At 43.1% G+C, this 12,229-nt stretch overlaps 1 protein-coding gene across 1 annotated transcript in view; it reads right to left on the reverse strand.

The window, feature by feature from the left end:
• Nucleotides 1-5,209: 5,209 nt before the first annotated feature.
• Nucleotides 5,210-12,229, reverse strand: part of scn8aa (sodium channel, voltage gated, type VIII, alpha subunit a) — a 36,759-nt gene continuing 29,739 nt past the window's right edge. The window contains 7 exon segments of the mRNA XM_053425489.1: nt 5,210-9,090; nt 9,560-9,830; nt 9,952-10,056; nt 10,158-10,295; nt 10,536-10,589; nt 10,940-11,125; nt 11,127-11,225. Of these exon segments, the coding sequence (XP_053281464.1) occupies nt 7,931-9,090; nt 9,560-9,830; nt 9,952-10,056; nt 10,158-10,295; nt 10,536-10,589; nt 10,940-11,125; nt 11,127-11,225 (2,013 nt within the window). The 3' untranslated portion in view covers nt 5,210-7,930.

Raw genomic sequence — 12,229 nt, forward strand, 5'->3', positions numbered from 1 at the left:
TTTATATTATTCTTATGTGTAATTATTTCACTTATACTGTGTCCTTAGGTGCTGTCATGCAAGGGAAGGTGGGCTGGGGTGGTGGCTGGGAATGGAGATTATACAAGGAATGTCTGATTGTAACTAATGATGCTGTATTTTTGTTCTCACTCTGCCAAAAACAAAAAACAAAAATACATGCAATGTAATACTTCACATTGAAACTGACTGAAAAAGATGACTCAGCTCTGCTTTCCTTAGATGGCATTCATATAAAATGGAGAAGGGACAAAAAAGCATCCTAAACCTCAAAAGACATTCAGAGGGGATGTTCACCAACGACTTCACCCACCATCTCGACAAGTTTAAGGCCAAGAATTTTGTGGATTGGCTGGCCAGCATCAAACGAGGGTGAGTTGAAAAAATGTCAGTGGACAGCTCTGTCACCTAACAACAAGAGTGTTCCTCGTCCAAATCCCAGCTTTCCCATTCGTGAAATGTACATGTTCTCCATGTGTCTGCGTTGATTTGGCAGCCGGGGCAGTATAATCAGTATAGATCAGTGATGGAGATTGTGTTTTTGAATATATTTTTTTATGTTTAACAGGTGTGGTGAAGACCTAGCCCGCATTGCAGAAGTATCGAGACCATCCAGATAACATGTGCACTTGTATCATCCGGAAGCATTACAGAAGATAGGTCCTCCACAGCAGCATAGAAAATATTTGCCAGTTTGTTTTTCTGAGGTATTCTCAACAAAACTTATTTATTTGTTTCCATATGAAGAAAGATAGTTAAGATGTTGAACTTTAAGAAATGTACAGATACTATATGTTGCAAGCATTGCATCTTGTTTTGATTTTCTTCATTGTGTATAAACAAATATGCAACATGAAAAAAAAAATAAAGGATTTGAAGTTACCTGTATGCCTTAAAAGTTGTGATGCACAAATATTTTTTCAAATTATTTAAGATTTTAGAAGAAAACCATTGTTGTTGTTTTTTTGTATTGAAACTGGAGATTGATGACAATGTTACCCCCCCCCCCCCCCCCCCCCGCCCCCAAAATAGACATGCTACATGCTTACATGTGACCGACCAGAGGTGGGTGCTGTTGTTTAGCAAATCGGAGAAGTCAGGCAACATAGCAGCTCCAGCTGGTTCTGGAAATCTCTCCTTAAAAATGCCTGTGTGTGGGTGTGAAGGTAACTGTTATGTTTTATTTTGACATGCAGACTGTTTATAGCACACAAATTTGTTCACACACATTCGCAATGTTTAACAATAAGGTTATGCCATGAGGCAAGCAGAAGATACAGTAAGTAATGGAGTTCATGTTTAGTGGAGAAGGAGGGGCTGGTGGATTTTACGTAGGTGGAGAGAGACTGCAGGCTATAACTGGTGGTTGTGGTGCATGTATGTGTGTGTGTGTGTGTGTGTGTGTGTGTGTGTGTGTGTGTGTGTGTGTGTGTGTATGTGTTGTTGGGGATGGTGGGGCTGGGGGTTGGGTTAGTTATATGTCTGCCTTTTCTCTTATTGAGAGATGTGTTATATGAGGATGCAGCTGTGGTGGGAGTTCCTGGCTTCTGGCCATACATAAGCCATGATGGAGATCTCCCTCCCTGGGCTCCGTCCTCCCTCCTCAGTCTGACTCTGGGGAGACAGAGATACCAGGGGAGGAGGGGAGAAGGAGGGAGGGAGGGAGAAGAGCATAAACACAACCCTCCGATCTGAGTCAAGGGTTGAAATGGGATCAGATGGTATAGGAACCCCCCCCTTGTTTTACTGCTGGCTGTTCACTCCTACTGTCTGACATGTAGGTGACAAGCAGGGGACAGAAACCAAATCCAAGCACTGTCTAAATTTTGCTTGTAAATAATGTTTTCATTATTGATTAAAGGACCATTATATTATTCATTGTCACCATCATGTTTATTAAAACCGAAGCTTCTCCTAAAAAAAAATACCAATCATTGCCAAGTAAATACAGCAACACGTTTAATCGTTATATTTAACCACGTTCGGTTCTGCCCACAGAGCAAACACATGTTATGTGGCAGCTCACTTCAGAGGAGGGGAGGAGGGGGTGAGAGGAAAGCAATGGGAATTAGGAAGAGGAAGAGGGGGGAGGAGGGAGAGAAGAGTGTAGGTGTGGCTGCCTGCGAATTAGGTCGAGCTCCTCCGCGCACCGAACACATTTTCATTGCTTGGTTTACTTCGATGCTGCCTTCCTCCGAACGCAGCCCCACCCAGAGAGACCCCGCGAGACCGGGACCCAGAGAGACCCCGCGAGACCGAGACCCAGAGAGACCCCGCGAGACCGAGACCCAGAGAGACCCCGCGAGACCGAGACCCAGAGAGACCCGGAGAGACCGAGACCCAGAGAGACCCCGCGAGACCGAGACCCAGAGAGACCAAGACCCCCGGCCAGAGATTGGTTGGTCCTCCCGGCACCGTCTTCAGCACCAAGGACAGCTCCTCTCCTCCTCAACACCGGAGCGCGCACGTAGCGAGCACTGGTTGCCTCGCACGCTCCCAGGTGTCGTGAACGAGTCTGTAATTTTAGGTACAAAAAAATCCTTATTTGAGGTTCTCTGAGCGGGGGAACCGCTCTCCTGCAGGCGGCCGTGCATGGGCAGTAACTGATGGAGGCTCTGGGCCAAACTGGGAGTCTGCTGCTGACTCAGCCTCGACTGCTGCATTAATTTATCTGCACTGCAGTGCTCCACCACCTCCCTTCCTCTTCTCTTTTCCGTACCTCCTCCCCTCCCTGACTCTCTCTCTCTCTCTCTCGCTCTCTCTGTCTGTCTCTCTCTCCCTCCCTCCCTCCCTCCCTCCCTCCCTCCCTCCCTCCCTCCCTACCTTCCTCCTCTCCACCTCCATACAGCCATCCTGGAGCATGGCAGAGCAGCCAACGAGTATAGGGAGAGTCAATAGTCAATAAGGAGCAGGTTCCCTTTGCCTGCATAAAGTGTAGATGATGATAATAGAGAGATATGTACAGTAAATCTTGGCGAGAAACACAAAATCACAGAAAAACCCAGGAAGATGGAGGAAGGGTGGAGAGAGAGGGAGGGAGGGTGCTGCTGGGAGTTGAAAAAACAGTTTGGTGATTAGATAGAGAGAGAGGATCCAGGGACACACAACAAATTGTATTGCATTTTTTTTTTAAGGAAAGGGAGGGGAGAAAGAAGAATGGAAAACGGCCATCTGTTGAGTGTCTGCACTGCCTCAGGACTCCATGGCATCATTTACATCGAATTCCACCTACACCCCCACAAAAGGCCTCATACTCTCCTCCCACCTAGAGAAACCATATGCAAAATGCAACAGAGCACAAACAAATCAATACGTCCCAGCATGGCTATCTCGACCCTGTTCACACAAGGTTGTGAGGTTATGGTTGTGACGACTGTAACATATACCTCAGAGCTGTTTATTTAATGGCAGACCACAAACAAGAGCAGTGCAGTACAAATGGACTGCATAATAATGGGGGTATAGACCATCCTCTGCCTGTGAGGGGGGGTGTTAACACAGGGCTCTTAACAAATCCAATAAGTCCATTACATTTTAAAGGCTGCCTTTCACAACCCTGTTACCACAGCAGCACTCAGCTTCATTTCACAGGATGTTTTTTGCACTTTGCTCCACAACGACATCCAGAACATTTCAGCAGGAAACAGACACAGGTTGTAACTGGAAGGCTGCTTTATTGGTAATAAAAAGGTTCGTGCTCAAATGAAGACAATCTTTCATATATTCTTACCAAGAGTCCAAGTGGTTGTGCAACACACCATCATATTGTACTGTATATCCTCTATCACGGTGTCAAATGATAACAACAGTTTGAAAAGCACTTTTTAATTTTTCAGCGAAAAAGAAAAAACGCCCATTGTAAACCATGCTAAAAAAAAGCAAAAAAGAATGAGTCCTATAAACAAATATGGATACAAAAATAAATTTCAGATGAAGACAGAAACATTGAAGAAATCAAACTGAAATAAAGAAGGCAAGCTGCTTTTTCACAAGCCAAGTGGGTGACACACATAGTACTAAGTACAGGACATTTTTGAGATAGCAGTTTTTCTGGTAACATCACACACTGTTGAATATTGAGATGACGTGAGGTGTCTGGATGATCCTCGGGCAGTATTTCCAACTCGACGTTCCTGATTAATGTTGTGCTCACCCTCAAACCCCCACAGTTTTGAAACATGTGTTTGTGTTCCATTCTTGTTTGTTTGTTTGAATTTATTATTTTTTTGCAGTTTTTTTTTTTTTTCCCCCAGTGTGGCATCGACATCCAAATTCGTAGAAAAAGCAAAAAAAAGGCACATGCCATTGAGTGGGACACTGGAAACAAACTATTCATTAAAAGATATGTGACGATGAGGAAGCTGGTCCACAATTGTATGCTTGTTGGGTTGTAATGGCACTGATGTGTGTGTCTGTGGGGGGAGGGGGGGCCCAGGGGGAGGGTTCCTTCTCAGGGTGGGTGAGGCAGTCAGTCACACCAGCTGACATTGTCTGGGAAGAAACCACTGGCAAAGTTGGATAGTCATATGTGTGTGTGTGTGTGTGTCCACGACTGTGGCAGTGTCCGGTATATTCAGTGAAGGTGAGAAATATGACAGTAAGTGAGAAATGTGCTGGTAACATTATCCTTTCATCATGATCAGGCTACAATCCATGGCAAGCAGCTCCAGTAACATAGCACATGAGCTATTTTCGCAAAAACATAGAAGGGTGCTGGAAGATACCAGTTTTAGACATCCACTGAACAAATTTGAATAAATCAAATGTGACAAACAGTGTTCTTCTGTTTTATGTATATACATATAGACATATATGTATACATGTATATATCTTTTGTATTATATAATATCTATATATCATTCAATTTCCGTCAACAAAGTGAAAAGTGTCTCAAAAAATCCGAAAGGTAACAAATGTGACAAAGGGCATAGCTGGAAGCCATTCTATATTATTGTTATTATTCATTTTTTTGATTATTAGTAGTAACATTTTTAAAATTTCCGTATTTACAAAAAAACACAACAAAGCATGCCGATAAAATAAAAGAATATAATACAATATTTATAGTTTCTCTCAAAAAGTTCGTTCTTTTTCAGCGATTGTGCAATTTACATCATAGCCTGCACTGTACATATATATGTTTTTTGTGTTTTCTTTTTTTTTTTTTTCCTTTTTTCTTTTTTTTTTTTCATCTTTTTTTTTCAAGTGTGAATGTATCATTCTAAAACATTACATCCAAGATGAACATGGGTAAATTGGATGGTATTACTCACACCTCATGTGGTTCTCATTGGGAATGTATTTGGTTTCAGTGTGCAGCAGCCAAACTGACTCGGAGACCTCATATTGTAAACAGACCACAGTTATTGTTACAGACAGGGGGTTCTGGTACAGGCAGTGTTAAACACACCAAATAGCATCAGTGGTGCGTCGACGGATGCCAGATTTTTGTCCGGTCATCCATTTGTAAATAGGACCATCACTCCTGTGTAAAAAAGAAATGGCAGGAACACGCATTGGAGGCAGTTGTGTCTTGTCAACCTCTTGACAAAGCCTCAATTTTTTGTTTTGTTTTTTTAATGAAAAACACCCACAAAGCTTATTATACAACATAGCTGTGTCGATGTGAGGCCTGCTGATGTTTAATCTCGGCGAGTGCTAGGGTTTCTACCTCTATCTCTGGCTAATTCTTTTTTGAAGCGGGTGATAGTGTTTTGAAAAGCCTGCACGTACGTGAAAAGATGGTGCGAGCCTGGGTCCAACACCACACAGTGTTTAAGAGGTCCCACAAAAGCACAATGATACACTGACAAACATGGGACTTTCAGCACTCCGACTCAGACCAAAGCACTAATCTCTTCTTCTTCCGCTCTTGCGCTTCTTTCTTGTTCTCATGGCAGTCAGTCTAAAACCCTGAAGGGAGGGGCTCCGCCTCTTTATCAGTCCACGTTCATACTGTGTTATTTCTCATCTGCTCACCTCCCTGTTACATCAGACAAAAACCACTCGATTCTGCGGACAAAACCACAAGCCCTTCATGGCGATCCACCTTGCATACATGCTAGGCACGACGAGGCATGTCCTTGTGATAATTCTTAGCTGTTTCAGATGGTCAGTGTCACTCTCACTGATCAAAAGCCTTTTCTGAGAATGATTGTACCACAAGGACATCAGAGAAGGACTTCAAGGCTTTTTTACTCTAAAGCTGGCAACTCAAATTGTCCGAAATGCACTACCTTAAAAGACGTCACTTACTGGGAAATTCTGATGTGGATCTTATAGAGTAGAAAAGAGGAATTGTAAGGAAAATGAATCTGCTAAAATACAGCCTAATGTATCTTGATGTGGTTTTCTGTTCTTCCACTAGCTCAAAACTAAATAAATATCAAAACAATGAAAAAAATGTATTAGGTTAATAATTTCTGTCCCTTCACCAGGAACTACAGCAGTAGATAAGATCTATTGAGCACACCGGACTTTACTGGTGCCAGATACAGATTCCTTGGCGTGACACATCTCCAGCTCTCATTGCCGCGACAGGGACCAGAGGAAAGTAAGGAGAGTGACTGTATAGGATGGATGTAGAAAAATAAGAAAAGATCTAAGCCCCTGATTTGGTTCAGGACCTCTAAATCTGTGCATATATATTCCATATGAAGATACTCTGCCTCCTAACACTCATACACTCCACACGCTTTCTAAACTATTCACATTCAGAGCAGCAAAAAAACGTTTCTATCTTGTGTTGTTGGTTTATCCGATTGCAACGTTGCCTCTGAGTACTTACGTCTCGTCATTCACCTGAAATTTTCATGAAGGGCTGAATTATAAAAGACTAAGTCAGTTGAAAAACAGAACTAGTGAAGGACGGGATCATAGGAATATCATTCCCCCAAGTATTCTCTATATATCATCATCCTCATTATCTTCCTGTTTCCATTTATAGTTCTTACAGTTTTCCCAGTGAATAGCCTCAAACGTATAGTCACGCCACAGCAGCGGTCTGAGAATTAGTGTCTTGTGGACTATGATTACTCATGCATGATTCCTGATCAAAACATGCCTTCATGCAAGTCACTTCTATGCATCGCACAACCACAATAATCATTATTTATCTGGAACTCGGTCTGAACAAGTCTCCTTCAGCCCAAGTCAAAACAATGACTAAAGACCCCTACCCGGTCAGTGTGAAAGCCCATGTAAAAGAATGTTTTTTTCAGTGTCAGTATAACAAAGAAGAGATGAAAAGACTAGTGACATGGGCTAAATGTTATCTCTTTTTTTGCTGCTCAAATAATGTAAAGATGCAAGTATACTCAGCACAAACAAACAAACAAAAAATCTTGAGTGCAGTTCTGGGTTTCCCCCCTCCCTCGCAAGTGTTTCCTTCCTAGCTAAACTTGCTCGGTTGATTATTGTCCTCTCCTTTGATAAAGATGGTAAACCCTTCTGTAGACTGCTAGCACAGTTCTAGTGGGATCTGTTGGATCCAGTCCCATAGCAGTAAAGAGCTGGGATTTCCACACATGGTGGTGGCAGGGATTTTGCAATTCTCCAATCATAGCAGAGATTTCTGTGTCTTGGCAGTTGGTCCACAAAGAAATCTGTGTCATTGGCCAGCACACTTTCTCAGTCAGTTTTTCATTTTTGGGTTTTTGTCCCTCGTTTTTATGAACTTGGTCACTACACAGCTAAAGTTCCACGGTAAACTGATTTTGTTTGGTTCATCTGTCTTTGACGACATAAGAAACCCCATTGTCTCAGTAGTGTTTGAGTCTGTAAACATTTTTTTTTACGGTTTTGTTGTTTTGTTTTTTCTTAATTGCAAATGATCACTTTTTCTACATTTGTTGGGTTTGGGCTCAGAGTCTCATCTCGCTGTGTTTTATTGGATTTTAAGAGTCACTGAACCCTAACACTTGGATTCCCACTCGTCTTTTTGGTTTTTGTCCTTCTCTTTCCTGGCCCACTCCTCTTTGTTCTCATCCTGCTTCTCCTTGTCAGGTTTGGTCACGCTGTCGTAAGAGGGAAGAGAGGCTGTGGATGGCGTGCTCTCTTTCTTCTCCTGGTTGGTCCCACCATTTTCAAGCTTATTGTTAGTAAAAGTGCGGCGCTTGAAGATGATGCCACGCCTGATGAGGTGACAGCGGTAGGCATTCTGGATAGTTCTGGCAGAGACATCTTCCTGTTTGCGGCGCAGTGTGGTGGTGATGGGTTCATACGAAACCTTGGAGGGGTTGGCTTGCACAAAACGCTGTTCCATCTGCTCCCTCAGCATGTCCAACTCACCACTGTCACCCAGCACACGCTTTGTGAAGGCAAACAGGATGTCCAGGCAGTGAATGCGGTCGCCACTCACCATGGGCATGTCCATGGCAATTAGTTCTATAGTGTTGGGCTTTGGAACGCGGAGCGGATGCTCCAATGCGTCTGCAAAGTCAGACAGCTTGGCGAAAGTGATGAACTGAGAGGCAGTGGGGTCAAACTTCTCCCAGATCTCGTAGAAGGTCTCAAAGTCGTCCTCACTGAGTGGATCAGCACTTTCCTCTGTAGCCACACTGAAGTTCTCCAAGATGATGGCAATGTACATGTTGACCACAATCAGGAAAGAAATGATGATGTACATGACAAAAAAGAAGATTCCCACCGAGGGATTACCACAGTCCCCCTTCACAGATGTCCCGGGGTTCTCGTAGCGGGGGTCGCAGTCTGGTGGGTAGTTGAGGATCGGCAGCAGCAAGCCGTCCCATCCAGCCGACGTAGTGATCATGAACAGAATAATCATGCTGTTACCAAAGGTTTCAAAGTTGTACAGGTCGTCAATGCCCGCTCCGTGCTTCACGTAGCCAAAGTTAGACATGCCGAAGATGGAGAAGATGAACATGACCAGGAAGAGCAGTAAGCCAATGTTGAACAGGGCTGGCAGTGACATCATCAAAGCAAAGAGCAATGTCCGGATGCCCTTCGCTCCTTTAATCAGACGGAGGATCCGACCGATACGAGCCAGCCGGATCACCCTGAACAGGGTTGGTGACACAAAGTACTTCTCAATGATATCTGCCAAGAACATACCTGTGGGAAAGAAAGGAGGAGAAAACAATCAGAACACAACAGACTTTTACACGCGACATATTCAAGTGACTCCCACTTCCGGCAATGATGTGGACGGCACTTCTTGTGGTTGGGACAAAATGGATGTGAGCCTAAAATTGCGCATTTGTGAAATAGCAAATGTGGCCCAAATCTCACAAAACAAATGTGGGCCTATTTTAGGAAACATGCAGTGCTCTCGGAAAGCTGTAATCTGGCTGTGAACGAAAAGTGACCCATGTGGTACATTATGAATTTGGCCAAAACTCAGGCCACCTTTGGCAACTTTGGTTGACATAAGGTATTGCTATGGCTTTTCATGGCCCAGAACTGGCAAACAGGAGCAGACTGCACATGTGCCATCATTCCACACTGTATGTGGGCCGAAAGTGGTCAAAAACTATTTTTGCGACGTGGGATCTGCTTCACGTCTTCCGCCTCCGTCACTCACCAACAATAGACAGGATGACCACCACCACGTCGAAAATATTCCAGCCGTTGGTGAAGTAATAGTGGCGAAGGGCAAAGAGCTTAAGCAGGAACTCTGTGGTGAAGACTACAATGAAGATGAAGTTGACCCAGTAGAGGACGTTCTCCGTGTCGTCCGACTGATCGTCTGTTTCCACCATCATGGTGACCATGTTGAGGCAGATCAGTATCATGATGGAGATGTCGAAAACCTGCTGCTGCACGAAGTCAAACACCATTCCCTGGATCATGTTCTGTGAGGTGAGAGGAGACAAAGGGGGATGAACTCGTGATTTACGGAGGTTTTAAGCAATATGTCGAATAATCTGCACAATTGGTCAAAAGTGGGCACCCCAAAGGAACAACATAATGTACCTGTGGTCGAGGAATAGGCTTTTGCGGCTTTTTGGACCCCAGTTTTTTCATGGCGTTGTAGTACTTCTTCTGTTCCTCTGTCATGAAGATGTCCTGACCTCCAAAGTAAAGGGATAAACAGAGATTTGGTTATAATCATATTCAACCCTTTCAAGAAGAAACCCTGGGAGCAAATATATGAGATTAGGAGATAGAACAGTTCTTATCTTTTTCTTTTGCTGGTTGAAGTTATCAATGATCACACCAATAAAGAGGTTGAGGGTGAAGAAGGAGCCAAATATGATGAAAACCACAAAGTAGATGTACATGTAGATGTTGACTTCGTAGTCTGGTTGGTCTTCCACCTGAGAGGGAGAGACCATGTTAAAGTTACTGTTTTATTTTTTAACACAATGACATTCACATGTTTTGGGAGATGCACAGAGCTGAAATCAATCGTCAAAATAAATCTCTCGAATTTGCGAGATCAGCATATTTCCCCCAAATGCTGAGCTGTTCCTTTAAGACCTTCTCACTAACAATCTGGCATATTCAGAGGTAGCCATTGAGCATTAAAATATTTATTGAGGAAGCAATGACGATACCTCTCTGGAATCCACAGCCGCGTACATAATGTCCATCCAGCCTTTGAACGTGGCCTTTTAAAAGAGAAACATAGCTGAATACATTTGTAGAAACAGAATAACAGATAATAATAGGAGGAAAATTCTCAATAGAAATCAAAGAATAATCAAACTCAAACCGAAACTGATGCATGTCCTGTGGTAGAGCTTGTTCATGGAAAGACATAAGTTGATGGGGAAAAGGGCTTGGAGAAACATACATCTATAAACAATAACTATGGACGATAGAAAGCCTCGGCGTACTGTGAAGGTAAATGGAATTTGAAGCAACAAAAGAAAACATTAAAGTGCATTGGAAATGAGAGACGGAAGCAAGTGAAACAAAGAAATGGCGTAATAGAGGAGAGGAGGAGTGACACTCTCACCACTTGCAGCAGGGCGAGGTAGCCGGCGCCCACATTGTCAAAGTTGATCTTGACGTTCTTCCACCTGACCTCAGTAAAGTTTTGGTGCATGAGGGCCTCACACTGGGTCTTGTTGTTGACCACGTCAACTGAGAAGTATTCCTCGGACGTCTGATTGAAACAGTAGTAGTACTTGCCCGCAAACAGGGTTGACCCCCATGATACTGAAAATCAGCCAAAAGATGAGGCAAACCAGCAACACATTCATAATGGAAGGGATGGCACCCACCAAGGCGTTGACTACCACCTAGACCAGACCAGGGGAGACAGGATATGACAGGTGTGAGAACCAGGAAACAACAGCTTCTCATTCAACCCCTCCAATAAAAGACACTACATATTGTTATGGCGTGACACTCTGTATTAAGATGAACTATTGAGCCATTTGTTTCATGTGGCATTAAGAGCAGCAGCTCTATTATAGTTTCGTGTTGCCAAAAATAAGCCCTGCAGCACTGTGATGTAGATTGTGAAGTGTGGGGCAGTGATGGGAGTGAGTGCTGTGTAAGTCTAAATTAGAGCAGCGCATGTTGAAGCATGTGGCTGGAGATGCTTAAGGGACACACACACACACACACACACACACACACACACACACACACAAACACGCACACACACACAAAAGACCACTTTAAAAAGAATCATACGTATATGATGTAAAATGCACAATTCACAACTAATACATGTTTACATTAAACACAAACTTTTAATTTTTATATAAGTTACGAGTCCCCGGCACTTTCAGACCACTATTACGCTGTACTCTCTGAGCAGTATTTAAACATGCTCCGATGCTGTTTTAACCACATGCATACTAGAGTATTTGTCAACAACTGTAGACACCAGGGAGAAAAAGCTGGTGTTAAAGGTGGTGTTATAACCAGTTTATGATACTATATAGGAGACATGGAGTTATAAATGTCATTCTCATTTAGTAAGAGGTGCTAAATTAATACAGTATTCAAGATAATTCATGAGACTCCCTATAAAGAAGAAGAAAACAAATCACCGTCATTGTGTGTATATTTATAATGTGCGTTACTGTAGCCTAAAAATTGTACACCTTACAGCACATTCCATTGTTAGTATTTTTTTCATGGTATTGATTCAAATGTGCACATGTACAGACACACACACATATCACACACACACACACACACACACACACACACACACACTCACCTCCAATAAGGAAATGTTGTAAGAAATGTAATTTTTAAACGTTTGTTTAATACTGATTTGTATGTGTTT

The sequence above is a fragment of the Pleuronectes platessa genome, chromosome 6 (assembly GCF_947347685.1).
Source record: "Pleuronectes platessa chromosome 6, fPlePla1.1, whole genome shotgun sequence".
Taxonomy (NCBI): domain Eukaryota; kingdom Metazoa; phylum Chordata; class Actinopteri; order Pleuronectiformes; family Pleuronectidae; genus Pleuronectes; species Pleuronectes platessa.